The sequence below is a fragment of the Silurus aristotelis genome, assembly GCF_946808225.1.
Source record: "Silurus aristotelis genome assembly, chromosome: 29".
Classification (NCBI taxonomy): domain Eukaryota; kingdom Metazoa; phylum Chordata; class Actinopteri; order Siluriformes; family Siluridae; genus Silurus; species Silurus aristotelis.
In genome coordinates, this window is record NC_139602.1 from 9586156 (window position 1) to 9608772 (window position 22617).

The following is a 22617-nucleotide window of genomic DNA, read 5'->3' on the forward strand; positions in this document are numbered from 1 at the left end:
ACACAAACATGACACAACACTAACCCCGAATCAGACACCTGGCGAGACTGAACACAAACAGCGCTCTGGTGGAAATTCTTTCGGGCGTAATTTAGCACCCACACTCTGCGATGTAGACACTGGGTAAGTGTCGGTTCACCTTTTATGAGATGTTTACATCTGGACACTTTTGGCACTGGATCAAAATTTGGGCAATTTTTTTAAGAAAACATGCAATTAGTCTCAACATAGTGTTTCCATGCTTCAGGACTGCATTTTAAAACCAAAAGTGTGGCCACGGACACTGCTGCAAGACAGACAATTGGATTTCAGCAGCTGTATTTCTGTTTCTATTTTGATAGATGTTCTCCCAGTTCAGGTTTAACCTTTTCCTGAATATTCTCCATTAGAAGATGATATGACAACGATCCCTCACATATCTGAAGGCATTTTTACGATACACAATATGTATAAAAAATATTAATCTTTTGCTAACAAACAGCCAGTAAAACAGTAGTGCTACATGAAAAAAAAACTGCTAAAGGTTGTGATCAACGATATTTCTGAAATTAAGCAGAAACATCTAAAAGGAGAACATTCTGAAAACTGAAAATCTTGTGCAGCGTGTAAACTTTTAATGATCTGCTTCCAGTTAGAAGATGTAATTATTACTTGATTCCTTCACTGCAAAATTCAGCCAACGTCCTAAAGTGAAGTGATTTAACGATTAGGATAAATGTGTCCAGATGGAGGTTCATGGAAGGAACTCTTTCCAAAGATGATCTGTAGGTTTTCTCTAGAAACCCTTTTGAATTCCAAGCCTTGGATGGTCAGTACTTTATCTCTTCATGACAGAAAAATATACCATAACTTGTGAATACAGGGTTAGCTTTCTTAAATGACAAGTAGAGCATGATACACAGAGCATGGTGAATAAACTTAAAATTGAACAGGTTGCCAGGTGAAGTAAATACAGATCACATTTACAGCATTTGACAAATGTCCAGAGTAACTAACAATTGTCTCCTTTATACAAGTGAGTAGTTGAGGGGTTAAGGGCCTTGCTCAAGGGCCCATCAGCAGGCTCTTGGTGGTACGAAGATTTAAAGTTGTGACCTTCCGTACCACAGTCCAAAGTCTTATAATTGAGCTACAACTCCAAGTGAATACATAGAACCTCACTGTAAAGTTAATTTGCTTTTCCAGTTAAAAGCTGGAAAAACTATCCCTAATCTGGGCGGTTATTTATTCATTTCTTTTTAGGAATCTTTAACTTGCAAGGAGACACAAATTGAAACTTTCTACCCACCTGTGCAAAAAAGTTCCTTTCACACCATGAGCACGTGCTGCCACTAGATGCCACCTATAAACTGCAGAAGCATTAGATTACCCAGATTATCGTTCACTCACCCAGCTCCTGGTAGAGTCCTGTGCTGATGCCAGACAGTAGAGCCAGAGTAATCAAGTCTCCAAGGCTCGCAGCGATGGGCGTGGCCACGTTGTCCGGGTTAATGCCAACCTTCCTGGAGCCGATGATTACACCGATCATGATAAGGCCTGTTTTGGAGGAAACATTGGCTGTGATGATGTTCTTGCAAACACAGGAAAGGCTCTTATCTGTACACAATGAGAGGCAGGAGCTGTTTGGGGCTTTTGGTGTCTCCTGATGCACTCTAGTGAAGAGACGTTTCTTAGGCATCTTATCTTCAGAATGAAATTCCTCTGAAGCTCCAAACAATTGTTACTACCAAATATGACTAGGTAGCTAACACACCTGAGATTTTCTGCGAATGAGATTTTGCAGTTTTGTTTTTGGACAAATATTTTCCTTGGTCAAGGCTGCGACTGAACCTACGGGTGTTAATAGGGAGGTTTCAAATCTACTATATGTGTAGAAATAGGATTATCTACAGTAATCCACATGTAGCTGATCCACAATGAACTGTATTCATACTGTATTAAATGAACAGCTTCTCACTGTAACAATCGATATGATAAAATCCAGTTACAATAAGCACAATATGTATCATGTGTACATGTATTAATATTCGTTATACGCAATTCTTCCAACACCAAACGTTGCCTGGTTGCTAAGCGACATTAGAGACAATATAATATGCTAGTATGGTATTTGCTGGCTTAATGCACAAAGTGCGCTTATACAGAATTTAGTAACATGGCTCAGCCAATCAGATCTTAGAATCATTTTTAATAATGACTTGTGTAACATTGTAACATTGTCTCAAAAGTGTCTCTTCGGATCATTTCACTGCTGTCATATTAAACATCTGGTGCCAATCAAAAGTTTCACTATTGGTATCGGATTGAACAGAAAGACATCAGTGTCCTTTACCTAGCAGCAGGGAAGCGATGAAGGCTGTAGCTACGCTGCTTGCACAGAGCAGAACAGCATGACCTATCTTGAATTGGCCCTCTGGGATCCAGCCAAAAATGACTGCCGCGATGGAGGCTAGGAACCCGACCACGGTGGCCTGAACCTGTGAACATCATGAACAACGGTGTCATGCTTACTTACTTACTTATCAAGATTTCTCACAAACGCCTAACAAAAATTTTTTTTTTTATTTTTATTTGTCACATTATTATCACATATTATCACAAATGTAACATTGGTAGGAAAGAACATCTGCATTAAAAACGTGGATCGTTTCCAGAATAAAAAAAAAAAAAAGTTTAAACAAACGATAATCTCAAATCCACTCTGTAGCTGCAGACGTCTGTACTGTACATCGAGACGATTCGTAAACAGGATTTCTATTTTTAAAGGGTCTGGTACCTGAATTAGTGCGAGGTTTCCTATGATCATTTTCCACATCTCCTTGGCTGTGTCCATCTGTCCAATATTAGCCTAGAGGGAGAGAACATGGGAAGCGTATTTACAGCTGCTCCTGTTATTGCGCGACCACAGAAAGCTTTCGTCTGGAGAAGCCGAGGTGTTTAGGAAGCTTGCTGGTACTAATGTCGAAAGTTTCAACAATTTCCTTTTAACAGTTAGCATCAGCCAATGAAACAGAAAATTTGTTTAAAAAGTGAGATATTGACTACTCAATAAAATGCAACAAATGTAAACAATCGGCTCAAATGATTCTTGGGACCGATCCTATAGTGTTTGTGTGTGTTCATGTGGTCTGACATTTCTTCAGTTCCCCAGTCACACCTATAGATATCAACATTCATTTATTGACACATAAATACTGCTTTCATTCATTGTGAGTCTGACTGTAAAAAATGACTGCTTTATATATTTCATCCCTTGGCAGTGGTTTTAACGTTGTAACCAGACCTCCTCACCTCACCTACATCGCTACCTGACTTTACTAACACCGAATCTCAAAAATCTCCACAAAATCGAATGGAACGTCTTTTCAGAAGAGTGAATATAATTATAACAGCAATTGAGGACTGACAGCTGCTAATATTACCAATATTACAATTTCAATCCCGGTAGATGTTGCTACACATCCACAAGAGACAGATGACACGTAAACAAACTGTAACATAGTCTGTATTTTCCAACCATAACAATGATGTATGATTTTTTTGTGTTCTGTGTTGTTGCTCTGTGTTGTTGTATGTAGCACCATGGTTCTGGAGGAACGCTGCGTCAGATATATGTGGTTGAAATTACAATAAAAGCTTCTTGACATGACTTGCAGGAATAAAGTATTAGTACCATCGGACTAACCAGAATTAGAACTAGAATTCTACATTGCTGTGGTATAAGTTGTGTGCTCGAGTACACGGCTGCGAGCTGAACATCTACCTTCATGTTCAGACAATGAGAATATCCAGTGTTCTGTACAGCATCGTGCTTGAAGCCTGGTTAGAACAAACAGCGGTCAGTTCTCAGGGACAAAAGGGGGTTTTGAGGCGCTGACACGCATCTCATCTTCCTCCTGCTGACTGACCCCACTTATCTCATCCTTCTGTCTAGCGACACGAATGTCAAGTGGCTCAGACCCTGGGGTACGGCGTGAAGGGATGGTGTGAGGCCTTGTCTTGGTTCGCTGAGCTTTTCTGCATTTCAGAGACCTTTAATCGTCACCCAATACAATGATCACAATGCTAAACTGGCGCCTTTAAGTTTTCAGACAGGATGAAAGTGAGCTGCATGCTGCGTTGGAGGGTGCGGTTAAACGCTCGTAAACCTAAACACGGTTTCTGCTGACCGGTGGCCTCGCGCTGAAGTATACTGGAAGCGCAGCTTTGGCCAAAGCGACGAGGCAGGACAATAGTGTGAGGACGAGGGAGGAATACATTTCCCCAGAGAGGAGCGGCCTCTCGCTGCCATTGAGCCCGGCTCGCTGTGCGCTCTTTCATGATCTTTCAAAGGAGTAGTAGTATTCGTGCACTTCCTGTGCACTTTATCTCTCTATATTCTTGTTTTGTGCGAGAACATCAGCACTGACTGATCTGTTAAACCCGCTCTTAGCATACAGAGTCACCTCCAACTCATTTAGGACATCGGGCTCTGCTCGTTTCTCCTGATTGGTCACACCGAGATGTCAATGAAACGGCCAGCACTCTTTTTTACCAGCGCTGCTAAGGGAATATTAGCTTCACTGCTATGTAACAAATGTCCCTGGCAGCAGGACAAAGGTGGTAGAGGCCATTCAGAGGGGGAAGTACCATATGTGGATGTATGAGGATCTGTGTATGTGTGTGTGTGAACGAGCTTGAAACTGGAGGAAACGGGACTCGGGCCAAGAGTTTACAGCGCCTCTTCCGCAGTGTGAGATCTTACGTGGCACAAACAGAGGTGGGGGGAAACCCGGCGAGTCTGGCACCGCTGCTAGATCTCACACTAACTCGGCCCTGATATCAGGCAGTGCGATAAGCTGTGTGTGAACTCAGACAGCCACAAAACTCTAATGAAAACTAGATCTACAGTGCCATGTCGCCTCTAGCGCTAGTTCACTCTTTAGGTGTATACAGGGTCAGCACTATATTATCCTGGTTAGATCTTTAAGCAGACCAGGAATAAGAGGTTATCAAGATAGCTGAGTCATGAGCATCAAATGAGATTCAGGATATTCTGGACCATACTGCATGGAAAAAACTTATTTTTCCTTCACATAAACTAAGAGACCGAAACCTGTTCCAGCATGACAAGGCACCTGTGCACAAAACCAGCTCCATGAAGATCATCTTTATAAGAGTCGGAGTGGAAGATCTCCTGCTAGAGAGTTCTGATCTCAGATTTGTTTGACTTTATTAAATTCCTTGTGGCTGAATCTAGTGGAACATCTTCCCAGAAGAGATCAATCCATCCATCCATCCATCCATCCATCCAAAACCAATTTCTATATTTTAATAACATTTTTTGAGTACTATTACAAATCTCTGTGTAGTGTTTGTATTTCAATAGTATTTAGATATAAAATGAGCCTGAATCTGTTACGACCTTCAGCAAACATTTGCGTTTATAATGGAAAGAAGCATGGCTGTTTATACAATGCATGGGAAGCGAGGGAGCCGGATGCCAGTGCGGGAAAATTTGATTGTGATGCAAATCTACGCACAGGGAAAAAAAAAAAAATCGATCCTTAACCTGACCGTGACCGACATCAAACATGAGAGGACAAGCGAGAAGACAGAGCCCAGTGAGCGCTGAGGTAAATCTACAACTGCTAGTTATCAGAACACGTGAATCAGGTGCAAAAACAAACAAACAGACGTGACTCGGTGCAGTGGCTGGAGTTGGTCTCTTGCTGTAATCCTGACACAGTACAAACGAACGTCATTGCCATAACATTTATGACGTCATTTATGAGCGGTAGTGTTGAGGAAGTTATTAACCCAGCCATTAGGGGGGCACAAGCCAGTGTACTCTTAGTGCCGGTCCCAAGCCCGGGTAAATGGGGAGGGTTGCGTTAGGAAGGGCATCCAGCGTAAAACATGTGCCAAATCAAATATGCGGATCACAAATGAGAATTTCATACCGGATCGGTCGAGGCCCGGGTTAACAACGACCGCCACAGGTATCGTTAGCCGACAGGGTACCGGTGGAAATTGGGCTACTGTTGGCCGAAGGAGGAGAAGGAGAGGAGGAAGGCGTCTACAGAGACGGCAGGAAAAGGAGCAGTGTAGGAGAGTAGAGGTTCGGGTTGGTACTTTAAATGTTGGTACTATGACGGGTAAAGGGAGAGAGATAGCTGATATGATGGAGAGGAGAAAGGTAGATGTGTTGTGTGTTCAAGAGACCAAGTGGAAAGGGAGTAAGGCCAGGAACATTGGAGGTGGGTTTAAACTGTTTTATCATGGTGTGGATGGGAAGAGAAATGGTGTAGGGGTGATTCTGAAGGAAGAGTACAGTAAGAGTGTAGTGGAGGTGAAGAGAGTTTCTGATAGGGTGATGATCGTGAAGGTGGAAGTTGAAGGGATGATGATAAATGTCATCAGTGCCTATGCTCCACAAGTTGGCTGTGAGATGGAGGAGAAGGAAAGATTCTGGAGTGAATTAGATGAAGTGGTAGATGGTGTACCTAGGAAAGAACGATTGGTGATTGGGGCAGACTTTAATGGGCATGTAGGTGAAGGGAACAGAGGTGATGAGGAGGTGATGGGTAGGTATGGTTTTAAGGAGAGGAATGTGGAAGGGCAGATGGTGGTAGATTTTGCTAAAAGGATGGAAATGGCAGTGGTGAACACGTATTTTAAGAAGAAGGAGGATCATAGGGTGACATATAAGAGTGGAGGAAGGTGCACACAGGTGGATTATCTTCTGTGTAGGAGATGCAACCTGAAGGAGATTGGAGACTGTAAGGTGTTGGCGGGGGACAGTGTAGCTAGACAGCATCGAATGGTGGTCTGTAGGATGGTTTTGGAGGCGAAGAAGAAGAGGAGGAAAGTAAGGTTTGAAAGAAGAATAAGATGGTGGAAATTGAAGGAGGAAGAGTGTAGTGTGAGGTTCAGGGAAGAGGTCAGACAGGGGCTTGGTGGTGGTGAAGAGGTGCCGGATGATTGGGCAACTACCGCAGGAGTGATGAGGGAGGCAGCTAGAAAAGTACTTGGTGTGACATCTGGAAATAGAAAGCAAGACAAGGAGACGTGGTGGTGGAATGAGGAAGTGCAGGAGAGCATTAGGGGAAAGAGATTGGCAAAACAGAAGTGGGATCGACAGAGTGATGAGAAAAGTAGGCAGGAGTACAAGGAGATGCGGCAGCAGGTTAAAAGGGATGTGGCGAAAGCCAAGGAAAAGGCATATGAGGAACTGTATAAGAGGTTGGACACTAAAGAAGGAGAAAAGGATTTATACCGATTGGCCAAGCAGAGGGACCGAGCTGGGAAGGATGTACTGCAAGTTAGAGCAATAAAGGATGGAGAGGGAAATGTGTTGACTAGTGAGGAGAGTGTGTTGAGAAGATGGAGGGAGTATTTTGAGCAGCTGATGAATGAGGAAAATCAGAGAGAGAGAAGGTTGGAGGATGTGGAGTTGGTGAAGCAGGATGTAGATAGGATTAGTAAGGAGGAAGTGAGAGCAGCGATTAAGAGGATGAAGAATGGAAAGTCGGTTGGACCAGATGACATACCGGTAGAAGCGTGGAGATGTTTAGGAGAGATGGCAGTGGAGTTTTTAACCAGATTGTTTAACAGGATTCTGGAAGGGGAGAGGATGCCTGAGGAATGGAGAAGGAGTGTGCTGGTACCGATCTTTAAGCATAAGGGAGATGTGCAAACCTGCAGTAACTACAGGGGAATTAAGTTGATCAGTCACACCATGAAGTTATGGGAAAGAGTAGTGGAAGCCAGGCTGAGAGAAGAGGTGACCATCTGTGAGCAACAGTATGGTTTCATGCCGAGGAAGAGCACCACAGATGCCTTATTTGCTTTGAGGATGTTGATGGAGAAGTATAGAGAAGGACAGAAGGAGCTGCATTGTGTATTTGTGGATTTAGAGAAAGCGTACGACAGGGTGCCGAGAGAGGAGTTGTGGTATTGTATGAGGAAGTCAGGTGTGTCAGAGAAGTATTTGAGGGTGGTGCAGGACATGTATGAGGACAGTGTGACGGCAGTAAAGTGTGCAGTAGGTACGACAGACTGGTTCAGGGTGAAGGTTGGACTACATCAAGGATCGGCCCTGAGCCCTTTCCTGTTTGCAGTGGTGATGGACAGGTTGACGGACGAGGTCAGACAGGAGTCTCCCTGGACTATGATGTTTGCAGATGATATTGTGATTTGTGGTGAGAGTAGAGAGCAGGTTGAGAAGAGCCTGGAGAGGTGGAGATATGCGCTTGAGAGAAGGGGAATGAAAGTCAGTAGGAGTAAGACAGAGTACATGTGTGTGAATGAGAGGGAGGGCAGTGGAGTGATGCGGTTGCAGGGTGAAAAGGTGAAGAAGGTGGAGGAGTTCAGGTACCTGGGGTCAACAGTGCAAAGTAATGGAGAGTGTGTTAGGGAAGTAAAGAAAAGAGTGCAGGCAGGGTGGAGTGGGTGGAGAAGAGTGACAGGAGTGATTTGTGATAGAAGAGTATCTGCAAGAATGAAAGGGAAAGTTTATAGGACTGTGGTGAGACCTGCGATGTTGTATGGATTAGAGACAGTGGCATTGAGTAAAAGACAGGAGGTGGAGCTGGAGGTAGCAGAGCTGAAGATGTTGAGGTTTTCGTTGGGAGTGACGAGGATGGACAAGATTAGAAATGAGTTTATTAGAGGGACAGCACATGTAGGATGTTGTGGTGACAAGGTGAGGGAGGCGAGATTGAGATGGTTTGGACATGTGCAGAGAAGGGACATGAATTATATTGGTAGAAAAATGCTGAAGATGGAGCCACCAGGTAGGAGGAAAAGAGGAAGGCCAAGGAGGAGGTTCATGGATGTGGTGAGGGAAGACATGCAGGTAGTTGGTGTAAAAGAGGCAGATATAGAGGACAGGGTGGTATGGAGACGGATGATCCGCTGTGGCGACCCCTAATGGGAGCAGCCGAAAGAAAAAGAAGAAGAAGTGTTGAGGAAGTTATTGCGGCAATATTTTGCGGATTTATTCATTTACTGTCTGTAGTGTTAAGTTCAGGGCCAGTATACCGGTGGTGTTTGTTCTGTTACTAATCGTCATCTTCATGGGTCAAACCAGATGTTTGGCAAACACATTTCTGTCTACTGGTCTGCTACTGAGAAATCATAAGCCACTGGATCATAAACGTTCAAATGATATGCACTGAATATGATTTTTGAATATTAGTTAGTTACAAAAATATTAAATAAAAATTTGCAATTAAAATGCAATTAAGCGTACACAAACTACATACAATACAAATGTAATGTATAATATTAATATGAACAACTGAGCTAAAGGGCTGCGAAATACGATACGATACGTGGCGTCACTGTTCACATTTCTGATATTTGAAAGGAAAAAAATTGACATTCAACATAAAACTTACAATTATGTAAAATTTCACTAATCACTGCTGTCTTGCTGGGATTTTTTTTTTTTTTTTTTTGCCCAAATGGTTTTGTTTTGCATTAAGATTAAGTAGTATTGGGACACCTGAGTCCCCTGGTGGTCTAGTGGTTAAGATGCAGCGCTCCCACCGCTGCGACCCGGGTTCGATTCCCGGTCAGGGAACCATCCCCAGCCACTCTTAGTGCCGGTCCCAAGCCCGGATAAATTGGGGAGGGTTGCGTTAGGAAGGGCATCCAGCGTAAAACATGTGCCAAATCAAACGTGCGGAGGATCCGCTGTGGCGACCCCTAACGGGAGAAGCCGAAAAGAAAGTATTGGGACACCTGACTTTTTCCAGTCATATGTACTTCTTCCTCAACTGTTACCACAAATTCCAGCTCATGCTAAATATGCTTCACATGTTTAGGGGTGGAAGATCTCCTGCTATAGAAATGACCACTATTTAAATGAATGTAAATGCAGACTGCACTCCAGGCCTCCTCACCTCACCCACATCAGTACCTGACTTCTCCATAAAATCTAGAGGAACACCTTCTCAGAAGAGTGGAGGTTATTCCTACAGTAAAACAGGGACTGAATGTTAAATAGCACAATAAATTGCACGCCCAGAAACCTCCATATACAGTGCATTCCAAAAGCATTCATACCCATTAAATATTTCCACATTTTGTCACGTTATAACCACAAATTTAAGCATATTTTATTGGGAATTTTTGTGATGGACCAACACAAAGTATCGCATAATTGTAAAGTGGAAGGAAAATGATAAACACAGTGTTAAAGATACAGCACCGCCTTTCGCTGCAGTTACAGCTGCAAGTCTTTTAGGGTATCTCTACCAGCTTTGCACATCTACAGACTGTAATTTTTGCCCATTCTTCTTTGCAAAACGGAGTTGAATCAGATTGGATGGACGTTTGTTAACAGCAATTTTCAAGTCTTGCTCAAGATTCTCAATAGGATTAAGTCTGGACTTTGCCTGGGACATTCTAACACATGAATATGCTTTGATCTCAACCATTCCATTGTACCTCCAGCTGTATGCTTAGGGTCGTTGTCCTGCTGGAAGGTGAACCTCCGCCCTGATCTCATGTCTTTTGTAGCCTCTAATAGGTTAACTTCTAAGATTGCCCTGCATTAAGCTCCATCCATCATCAACTCTGACCAGCTTCTCTGTCCCTGCTAAAGAAAAGCATCCCCACAACATGATGCTGCCACCACCATGTTTCACGGCGGAGATGGTGTGTTCGGGCTGATGTGCAGTGTCAGGTTTCCGCCACATTTAGCGTTTTGCATGTAGGCCAAAAAGTTCCATTTTCAAAACAAAAGTTTTCCAAAAAGTTCAAACTGCCGGCATACTAATAGTGCTGTGAGTAAGTAAATATGTAAATGAACGAATAAACAAATACACATGGGAGAAACAAAAACCTGAATCTTTTTTTAAAAACAGTATTACTATAAAAATATTTGATGGAAATGTATCATAATATCGATATTTAACATCATTCCATGTAGACCTACGCTATAGGAGCAAAAGTATTGGGACACCCGACTTTTCCAGCCATACACGTGATCCTGGACCAGGTGCTCAAACAAACACATGACACAATTCATAGAGGTGCATTGGATTTATGGGAAAGTCCTTGTCCATAATCCTGATCGAAACATGACCGATTTTCATCCACATATCAGGAATCTGGAGAGCTTTTGCATTGATTGTTGATCAAAATGAGTAAGACGCCAGAGAAGTTTTTCACAGAAAGATTAATGGATGATTCGTCGTCAAATGGGCGGTTTAAAAAAATGATTTGTCGCTAGGTGTGGAGGTGTACACTACCTGTTTAAAACCTCCCTAATCCTGCTAAGCACATGAGTACATGCGTCGCCCCAAAGCAGCTTTTACACTCTCCTTGATTTGTCCCAAAACAGCTGGAGCTGAATTGTGTGCAGGAGGACTGCTGCTGGTGCAGACATTCCTGAGGCTTCTCGAACACCACGAGAGCCTCGGCGAGTAAATTTAACACGTCTTTTATAGCGGGGGATTTAGTTTTTTTTAAAACTCGCTCACTGTGTGATGTTGGTGTGCGAAAGCAAGTGGCGTGTTTTCCGTACACACTTCATGAGTAAAAACACTCTAAAAACTGATTAATGTCTAAAAAATGTCTGTAGCAGAAAAACAAAGTTTATACAAGATATTTTTAAATTTGGCTCGGACAAAGAGTGTGTGTGTGTGTGTGTGTGTGTGTGTGTGTGTGTGTGTGTGTGTGTGTGTGGGTGGAGAAACAAGAATTTCTTTCTTTTTTTTGCTTATTTTTAAATGTTATACTACAAAGTATAAATAAGTTACATTGATAAAATATAATATTTACATATCATGTGCTTTCTGAACATCCCATTCCACATTTAGTCCCCATTTAGTGTTATAAATGAGGGTGAGATTTAAATACATGCATTAAATTATAGGTGACGAGAAACAGGTGTAAGGGGTCAGTCTCCTGTGACAAAGTCATGTGACTAATCAGGGACTGATGGTTGATTTGGCTCTTGGGATAATCCTGACGTATGGGAATGTAGTGTTACATAACAAAGCTGCCATTTATATATATTTATTTATATTTATATATAGTTATATTGTGCCCTATATGTATATCAGAAGCTGGGGTCAGAGCGCAGGGTCAGCCATGGTAGAGCACCCCTGGAGCACGAAGGGTTAAGGGCCTTGCTCAAGGGCCCCAAGAGTGGCAGCTTGGCAATCCTGGGGGCGATCCTGGGGCCGATCAGAAACCCCAAGCTTTAACCACTGAGCTACCACTCACCCCGTATGTATATAAGTATCTATAACTACAAATATATAAATATACATACAACGATTTTTCGACCTTATGATAAAAAAAAATTTATACATTTGTGATACGTTGGGACGCTGCCAGGAGGTACACATCTCCTGCCTTACTCTCACCAGCAGTTGACAGAGTTCAGTTGTCTCAGTGTTGGAGATTGTACTTTTTTTCTGTGTTTTTGGTGTATCAGTGCGTAATTTTAGCTCCGCCCTTCACAACGGTGTATATATATATATATATATATGGAAATGTATATGTATACGTATATGTACATGTACACCATTTTTCAGAACAAACAACTGACAACCATCATGTTTTCTCTGTGTTTTCACTAATCATCAACTGGACTTACATTTTAGTCTTTTAGTCAGCAAAATAAACCGGTCGTCTTCAACCGCAAATAAGGGAGCGTTCAGCGTAAACACGCTCTCGTAAAGGTCACACGACCTGAAGACCCAAGCACACCTTCAAGTAGCACATCAGCCGAGTGTTCAAAGGTCAGGTCATAAAACTGGGAGCGAGAGCACGCATTGAATGATTATCAGAAAATCTACTTGTGTATTCGCCTTAAGATAAAAGTAATATAGAGAGATTTAGCAGTAAATTGAGCTACTTTGCTTTAAAGTGCTAAAAGTTGCTTGAAGCATTACTGATAATGCGGGACGCCTAGATTATCTTACTAGCTAAGATAAAGCCACTCAGTGAGATTGTTTAGGTTCGAGTCAGATGATGATGTTAAAGAAAATCTTTAGTTGAAGTATTTGAAAAGAATTTGCTGTGATGGCTTTCAAGGTGCTCCACCATCCAACCCTAATCTGTCTTGCCCTAAAAAGCAAATATGACATTACATGTAACTATTAATGGATAAAAAAATCAGACTGTATTTAATTAATAAATAAAATGCTGACAGATTTCAATAAAATGCACTTATGTGACAGCTCTTGGATGCTCCATGACACCACACCACCATTGATTATTTCCTTCACCAAAACCTGTGGTGGTTTATTAAGCACTGGTTAACTCTGGTGAGTAGGTTAGTTAGAAAAACTCACTGCTGTGGACAGTCTGGAGGCCAGTGTCATCTCCAGGTTCCCCTTTAGGCCCAGAAGAGCAGGCACCAGGATAAAGACCTCGTTCACCTCAGAGAACACCTTCCAATGCTGCAAAGGAGAGACAAGGAGAACAACACAGGTCTTTATCAGAGCTCAGCAGGATGGGTTCCTCAAGCATGTGAGATTCTGTGTGACCTTCTTTGACCAGGGTATTGATTTAATGCTGTAACTTGATACAACCCTCTCTTTGTGAGAGGATACTGTGCTGGGTAAAGCTGCTACACACATTACACCACACTATTCAACCAAGAGATCAGCTCCAGGATTATTGGTAATCAGTGAAAAACATAGTTGTAGCACTTCATCTTCCAACTAACTGTAACCTCTTGGCAGAGGCAGATCACTAATATGCAAAAATATTGACATTTTAATGATCACTGTTTAAGGCACGTCAGTAGATTAGACATTCTAATTATACACAATTCATACAAAGGTATGAGATATTTATATTGAACAGTATGGTTGAGTGCAAAAGTTTGTGCGCCCTTTGAGACATCACTTTTTGATTGTTATGTAGTTATGAGAAAGGTTATTTCCTTTAAATTTACGACTCTTTTTTTTTTGCTGATGTGGATTTTAATAACATCATCAGCCAAAGGTAGGCACAGAGTCATCGCTGATTGCATCCATTTGAACCTCATCCAACTTTAATCCTTGAGAAACACTTGATGAGTGGCGTAATTGGCAGCCGGTAGCCCTTTTTTTTTTCCCAAGCAGATGCAATGCAGCAAGAATCCGTGTGGATCGATAAGTGGAGAAAGTGCTTATCTTTAGAGCCCATCCCAGTGGCGCATTGCAATTACAGCCCTGAAGTTCGGCAAATAAATCGATAGAGAGGATTTACCCGAGCTCTAGGTTGAAATGCTGCACTCGAGAATGAACGAGAGAAATAAAAAGATACACCAAAATTTGTAATCAAGGGTTTTCTGCTTGGTTGGCTACATCCAACAGGCATTTTGCTCTGATTCTTTGGCAGTACAGGGGCCACTTCGGAGAAAAAGTTCTACATCAATTGGAACCTGGCCATCTGCCACATAGGCTTTGATTTCCTTGCTACTGAGAGCCCTCTCCGTTCCTCTCTTCTCTCCTCTCCTCTTCTCCCGAGCTTACTCGTTTGCCTTCTGAGATATACGATGTCTCCGGGGAACAGCAAGGCCTCGGGCAACGCCTCCTCGAAGCCTGTGAACTTGCAGGTTTAGCCGGGCTCAGATTGCACGCTCACACCAGCTCAAGGATATATGGTCACGCAGGAATTCAGTGACGCATCACTAGCGGAGAAAGGCACTAGCGTCATGGAGTCAGTGCTGATTCCCGTGACCCGTCAAGCCGTAGCGATAAAAACTCACTCATTATAAACTCTTCTGGGTTTTGTCGATGCATTAATAATTAATTAAAACATGCCGGTATTATATTTGTAATGTTGCGTTTTCCAAAACCTATTTTTTTTACGTTACAGATAAACATTAGAAAATAGTTTTAGATAAACAATTTTTACATTGGAAAAAATATTCAAATTAGATTTTTAAATATCTTTGGAATTGATCATGCTTACATCTAAAGAGATTTGAATTTTTTATTTATGTATTTTTAGTTTTTGATTGATTTTTTTTAGATATATTTATATTTGGAGTGTCAGCATAAGACATGGTTTACATTTATTTATTAATTTTTTTAGTGTTTAAATAAAAAAATACAAAGAAAATATTTTAAAGCTGAGTCGTTTATAAAGAAATAAATTTAGATTGCTTCCAATATTTGCCAGTACTCAAAATTCCAGTATTGGAATCGGATATTCATGGTTCATGTTAATGGTAATTGTTTTAAAAAAATTATATTTCTTTTCTTTTCTGTTACTGCATTTATTCTTTTTTTTTTTTTCAAAAAAATAAATATTTTTTGTTTATTCACAATTTATTTTTTTGCTTCACACACACTTACATATATTTTGCTGCATTAATAAAAAACTGGGAAAATTGTGCTAAATAAATTCGATATAATAATAAAGGTGAATGTCTGTCTAGCAGCTGAACTTTAGTTTACAGCACTGTAAAGTCAGTAACTTTCACGGACTCAAAGGTGGAAAACTTCACTTCCTGAATACCGTCTACACTTTTATTTACCCCCACAGGAAGTCAGAAACACAACTTATGTTTAGACTGCAAAACAACATTCGTGTTAAAAACAGACCTGAACAATAATTAAAAAAATTCCCATAATGAGGAAAATTCTGAGGAAAAGCTGGGTGACATTGTGTGTCCACGAGAACACAGACCCTCCCACGCTTGTTTGTCTGCACTGATTCCTGTAAGAACAGGGTAACAGTCTGGATGTGGTAGACCCAAAATGGCTTCCTGTGGGAGTGCTGAGACACCAGCTGGTGTAAGGGCTTGTGATGTTGAGTCTGTTTTCCTCTTGGTAAAAATATCCTGACTGACTGACTGTCTGGACCGAACACTTCTCGCCTGGTGTTTGAGTTTTTCTTTTGGTTGTTGTTGTCTGGACCAAACCACCAGCCACTTTCCATAATCAACGACAGGCCATTCTTACGACAGTCCGTTTAAGAAGAAATACCTCAAGTTCTTTAGAGAGGATGCAAATTTATACAATTAACCTCTGGAAAGAAATTCAGGAAACCAGAAGCCCCACACTTTAACGTTCGCGCCCTGAAAAAATCCCACAATGCACCTCAGAAACTGGGGCTTTGACGTTCCATTGGTAGAAACGCCATTGTATTGTGTGGGGGGGAAAAAAAATGGATGACAAACTAAACTATGTGTATAAATGAAAGTAAATTTTTTGTTGCTGTTGTAACTTTCAAACAATTGTGTTAATGTATTTTAATGGTTAAAGTATTGGGACATCAGACTTTTCCTTGCATAAGTGGTTCTCCCCTAAACCACAAAGTTGGAGGCAGACAATTGATGCCTCTTGCCTCATGCTGTAGAATGAAAATTTCCCTTTACTTCAACTAGGAAACCCAAAACCTGTTCCGGCATGACGATGCCCCTGTGCACAAAGCCAGCTGAAGATATTATTTACATTTGGAGTGGAAGATCTCCAGCTCTAAAGCTTTAAACTTTATTAAACACCACAGTGGGATGAATGTAAACGCTGACATGCCTCCTCACCTTACCTTCATCAGTACCTGACTTTACTAACATTCTTGTATCTAAATGAGCACAAATCTCCACAAAATCTAGAGGAACATCTCAGGTGTCCACAAACTTTAGTCCATGTAGTGTATGATTGGTTAATGACTTTAAACGCTTGACTGTTTAATCGTATTAAATGTAAAAGTGAAGAATTTCATATGTTGATGCTAAATCATAAAAGAAATCTGACTAGTAGTATTACTGAATGGTCGAGTGAGCGTTATAACCTACTCTTTCTCGCTTACATATCTCAATTCTGATATGATTGCTGATTTTGACCATCATATGCAGTCATTAGTCATTGAGAATGAACCAGAATTCACTTATGACTCACTTTTGACTCACCATGCATTTATGACTCGATTCGCCTTTACAGCTGGTAGAATGCAATAAATGACGCAGATGCGTACAAATATTTGTATCGGATACCAACATTTTATGAATTAGACCTCCTGATCCAGTTACCGTAGAGTTCCAGTGTAGACCCTAATCAAGCTGCGGTTTCACAACAACCGCCCACTCGTGACCAATACAAAGCAGTTTTTCAGTGCCACAGGAGGTAAATTTGCCCTCGTTTCCCTTCTGAGTAACATCATATAGCAGGCTTCTCAACATCATCGTAGGATTTCGCAGTAAATGCTTCACCACTAATTCCAAACGAACACCTCTGGGGGGTTTTTACATTCATTTCTTGCCTTTGTGTTTCGGTGTGTAACTCATTTAGTTGGTTTTTCTCCTTTGCTTATAGACAGTTAATGGACGCTGCTTTTAAAAGATGCAAATCATATGCTTGTTTCATCGTATACAGCGTTTTATTTAACAGTATACTTCTTTGTGGTACTCAAACATGGCTGACACTGAAACGTGTACGGTGAATTCATGTTAACTTTCTACACATCAAATATTTCATTAAATAATAAAAATAATTTGCTTTGGTTTTGGTTGAAATCAGGCATTTGTTTACTTTTGAACTCGATAATTGCTCTATGGGTTATAAATCTGCTTTTAAATTCAGGAGGATGTTTAAAAATAGTATAAAATGTGTTTAAAATTTTATGGTTCACACAAGAAACAAAATTTTGTTGTAAGTAAATAAAACGTGTTTTTTTTTTTTCCAATTTAAAGGCAATTAATAGCTAAAAAGAAATGGATATAATGTATTGTATCGCATTGTATTATATTATAATTAATCCAGGAAAAGTATAATATCATTATATTTCTATATTTATATTTCAATCAAAATTTACAGATACATTTATATTTTTAACAATCTATAATTAGAGTCACTAAAACTGGGAAACATGCCACACAATTTATTTTAGATTTAATATATATATAAATCTGATAATCTGATTCTCGATTTTTTTTCTCATAGAATTTTAAAAATTGTAGAATATATCTAATTTGATCCATTTATTGTATTATTTATACCAGTGTCTTTAAATCAAATTATAATCGACCTTCTAAGCTAATAAATTGTATCGTAGACACAGTACATACCGCGCGTGAAGTATTGTGATATCATATCACCCACTGATAGGTCAAAGTTGACGGTATTTATAACATCAGCTTGTTTTTCCATAAGGACTGAACCTATTGAATTGTAAAGCTCGATTCAATAAGCTATGAAATATGATCATTATAATCATTATTAGTATCATTATAATAATAAGGCAGTAGTAAAGAAAGAAAAAAAGAAATAAAGAACTTTCTTTTGGTTTTAAAAGTTTGCTGGATGTCATTTGAAGAACCAGCGAGCATTTTATAGTTTATTAAAAAAAATCGCAAAACTGTAAAAAACAACAACAACAAAAGCATAGAAATTCAACAGGGTGAAGACCCGAGCGAGTGATTACAGCTCTCTTTCTCTCTCTCACCATGTGACTATTAACATCCCAAGTCACTTTGCTTTGCACGAGTCCCCTGGATAGCTGACTTGCTGCACAAACAGCACAAAGGAACAAGTACACACATTATGTAAACTGTATTTTTAGCGAATGGCTCAAAACATCTACATGCACAAGAGCTGAACTCAAATTAACTTCGGTGTGGATTAAAACACAATAGAAGTGAATATAGATATTGTCTCTGGTGCAGTGGAAATCCTGATGGCTGTTGGAACAGCGATACCTCAGAAAAGTGTCATATCGGTAAAATATCCACATATAATATTGATTTATTATTATATAAAAATTTAACTATTATAATAAAATACCAAGCTGTTAAAAAAAAAAAAAACTGAAGTCGTTCTTCACCTTCATAATTTCTGTATAATATTTATTTATCATTACTATTTAAAATTTATTTTTTTCTAAAAGTAAGACATGACAGGTTTTTGTACCTACTGAACAAAATCACATTGTTTATCGCAAAAAAAAGATCATGATTTTATCAATCACACTGTCACATCGCCCAGCCCTAGCAGGTAATGATATAATATAATATAATATAATATAATATAATATTAAAAAAAAAATTTATATATATATATATATATATATATATATATATATATATATATATATATAATATATATATATATATATATATATATATATATATATATATATATATATATATATATTTTTTACAAATTCTTAGTAAACCTCAACGAATGTTTGATCGGAAAATCCTAATAAGACAATAATATCGCTAATATCATTTGTTTGTTTTATTGGTACTTTTCTATCCTGGAGTTGTATACGTTCAGGGAACAGTCAATTCTTCTTATAGTAGCGCTTGAAAGTGTTGGAAATTATTGTTTTGGTCATTTTTCAACTCTAATATCTATCAGGAGTGATATCCAGGGTATTGTGGAAACTAGGTATCATGATTCTTTTTTCACGATATATCGTCCTCCTCTTCAATGCGTCTTCAATGGAATTGACCAATACGGAGACTTGTGCAGTATATACCGTTTTTTTCTCCCTGTTCAATTTCTCATATTTAGTCTATAAGGGAAAAAGTCCAGCTGAGGAACCTATTGATTTAGAAGAGGAAAAACAGGAAAGGACTGACTCAAGAGAGTAATAATATTAGCATCAGATCATACTGAGATAATGTTCCACAAATGTTTTGTTGTGCAGATTTACAGTAATGCAGTGTGTTAAAGTCTTAGGGGGGACGAATGGCGCAGCAACATGCTTGAATCAGCAAATTTTAATGGGATGTAATATTAACACCTTGACTTCTTGAATCTTGTGTGTTTTACAAGAAAGCCGAATGGTCACTGAATGGAAATAGAGCAAACGAGTTTAAAAAAAGTAGGACGTGCCTGTTAGAGTTTGGATTTATTTTCCAGTTGATTTGAGACACACTTACTTGAACGATGTCGAGGACCATACCGGCGGCGACCGTCCCAAACCCGGCCAGCAGGAAAGGGAACACGACCTGCAGTCCTATGGAAAAAGACGTCTCCTTCAGAGGAACTGGTGGCACCGGGCTTTGGTCCGCGCTCGTGTCATCGCTCTCGTTGCTTTGGCTGCCGTTCTCCAGCAGGGCGTCCTCCTCCCTCTGACCCTTGGCGTTGGCGCGACAGTCGATCACGACTATTTCCGTCCGCTCGTTTTCCGCCTCGGGCCGCTCGGGCAGAGACGTCACCTCGGTCAGCTCGTACTCGCCGCCGCTCGGCTGCCTCTCCTCAGCCCCTGCGGCCAGGATGACCGGATGGACCGAGCCGTTTGAAGAGATGAAGTCCTTCTTCACCTCTATGATTTCCGTCCCCGCGGACATGTCGGGCAGTTTGTCTTGCTCTTTCGACCAGAGGACCATGCGGAAGCCTTGAAGTCGTGAGTCGTAGCAGAAGAAACGATGGACGCTTGAAGTCGGTGCCCAAGTGTGGATCGGTGCTTCACCTGATCTACGGCGTAGCTTTATCCCATCCAAGACGTGGCTCCTCAGCTCCTCTCCTTTTATAATTCGCGCTCTACAGGTTGAGTAAAAGAGGCAGGTGCTTTAGCCCTCTCCAGGCTTTGCATAAGATCCTGCCTGAACTTCGGTAGCATACAAATTACGTTCCCCATTCAACGCAGCCGTCTTCGTCTTCTTCGTCTTCTTCTTTTAAGGCCAAACGATAAGAGGAGGGTACATTTCACAATCCGGTCGGCGCAACCCTACAACCTTGATGGCCAATATTTAAATGGTGGGTAAAAGATCTGAAGCGTCCCAAAAGTCTCTGCGCTCGTTCTGAGTCCCTCTTCTCTTTTTCGGGTGTGAAATGGAAAAAAGAAAGAGGGGCACTTACTTTGGCAGGACTGTCCCGAGCAACTCTGGACAGTTGTACTGGCTCACTTTACACCACGTGGACCCTCGAATATATTTAAAGGTCTCCGGATCGTGTTACAAGGCTCAGAAAAATGTGCGTCGTACACTGATCACCTGCCAGACGAGAAGAAACGGAAAAAAAGAAACACACACACACACACACACACACACACACCAATCAGACCCTGGCGTGACAAGTGCATCATGGAAATTATGCACAAAAAAAAGAAAAACAAATAGTCACTTAAACTTGTGCATTATATGTGTGTCATGTTACTTCCTGGAAGATCTTATTTGAGGCTTCTGATATAAAAAAAATGGATCTGACCAGCTTCCAGACTCAGTTCATGAGATGAGATGGTCCAAGATGGATTTTATTCATATATATATATATATATATATATATTTGTTGTTTTTCAGCCATCTTCCTTCCTGTCTCAAGTTAATTGTAAGGTTGTTTATTCGAGTTTTAAACAAAGTTCTAAAGTCCTGCTCTCATTTCTACAGTGTCCACAGCAATGGAATCAAGCCAGGTTCCTCAATTACCTCATTACCTCCAACACCGAAACAAACTCCCCTACTTAGTAGTCTGATCAAATACACTCCAACACCGAGCGGTGTAAATTAAAACCTCCCGGTTTCAGTCTCAGCTCCACATTCTCCTCCTTTCACAGGTTTCTCAACCCCATCACATCTTCATGTCCATTCCAATCCCATCATTTAATATATATAAATATTCATATTTAATACACACACACACACACACGCATATATATATATATATATATATATATATATATATATATATATATATATATATATATATATATATATATATATATATGCGTGTGTGTGTGTGTGCATATAATTGTAATACACAGGTTGATGATGCGCTCATCACGTGCTTCATTTAATTATCATCATCATCATCATCATCATCATCATAAAATCTATACGCTCCCCGCGCGCGCGCGTGTTGACCCGCGCCGGAGCGGATATATTCATCCACCGCACACACTCAGTCCTTGTTTCTTTTCTTTTTACCTTTTTTCCTCCACTCTCTGCCTCCTGTGCGGACGTTCCCCGATATCCTCCGGCCTCCACGCCGCTTCGCATGCCGGTAAACGCCGGGCACACCGGGCTTAATGCGTAACCGAGCCGTTAGTTACTTTAGTGAGTTGGTTGGTTTGCAATGGGATCCATAAGACGCTGCCCGAGTGCGCGCTCACTCACTCACACTCACACATTCGCGCGCGCACACTCTCTCCCTCTCTCTTTCTGTGCGCATGTGTGTGTATGCGCGTGTCTCTCTCTCTCTCTCTCTCTCTCTCTCTCTCTTTATGATTCGCGCGAAAGCAGGAAGCGCCGCGTTAAGAGCGAGCGCGAGCTGGATCGATACCGATAATAAAGCAACACCACACCACACCACACCACCCCAACCAAACCCAGGCTCGAGCGTGCAACGCTCCAATCGGACCAATCACGGCGCGTCTTCGGCTCGACTCGGGTCACCTCGGCTCGGCTCGAGACAATTCGGCTCGTGTCAACTCGACTCGGCTCGGCTCCGTGTTTGTATTGTGTGTGCGAGTTGTCGTATGTCTGATGTGATGTGATGTAAATTCTATTCAGCTCGGCTTAGCTTGGCTTGGCTAGACTCGACTCGACTTGATTAAATTCGGCTCAGCTTAGACTTGACTAGACTTGACTCAACTCAAATCAACTGAGTTTGGCTGGGTTAGATTCGACTTGACTTGACTTGGCTCGGGTAGACTCAACTCGATTCCACTCGGGTAGACTTAATCCAACTCAATTCAGTTTGCTAGACTAAACTCGATTTGACTTGA

At 40.9% G+C, this 22617-nt stretch overlaps 1 protein-coding gene and 1 long non-coding RNA gene across 3 annotated transcripts in view; one reads left to right on the forward strand and one right to left on the reverse strand.

Moving 5' to 3' along the window:
- The window catches only part of slc41a1 (solute carrier family 41 member 1), a 31836-nt gene extending 9563 nt beyond the window's left edge, over positions 1 to 22273 (reverse strand). The window contains exons 1-7 of one of the 2 annotated variants that reach the window (XM_083535322.1): positions 21818 to 22228; positions 20754 to 20887; positions 19832 to 20435; positions 13299 to 13406; positions 2777 to 2848; positions 2333 to 2477; positions 1390 to 1536 (exon numbers count right to left, since the gene is read on the reverse strand). In XM_083535322.1, coding sequence (XP_083391448.1) covers positions 1390 to 1536; positions 2333 to 2477; positions 2777 to 2848; positions 13299 to 13406; positions 19832 to 20281 — 922 coding nt within the window. In that variant the 5' untranslated portion in view covers positions 20282 to 20435; positions 20754 to 20887; positions 21818 to 22228. Of the gene's footprint in view, positions 1 to 1389; positions 1537 to 2332; positions 2478 to 2776; positions 2849 to 13298; positions 13407 to 19831; positions 20888 to 21817 lie in introns of both variants that reach the window. The other variant, XM_083535321.1, reaches the window with a different exon arrangement.
- Positions 3347 to 12293, forward strand: LOC310722761. Its single transcript, XR_014532480.1, has 3 exons — positions 3347 to 5779; positions 8946 to 9475; positions 9715 to 12293. It is a non-coding gene; the product is annotated as an uncharacterized lncRNA (long non-coding RNA).
- Positions 22274 to 22617: the final 344 nt, after the last annotated feature.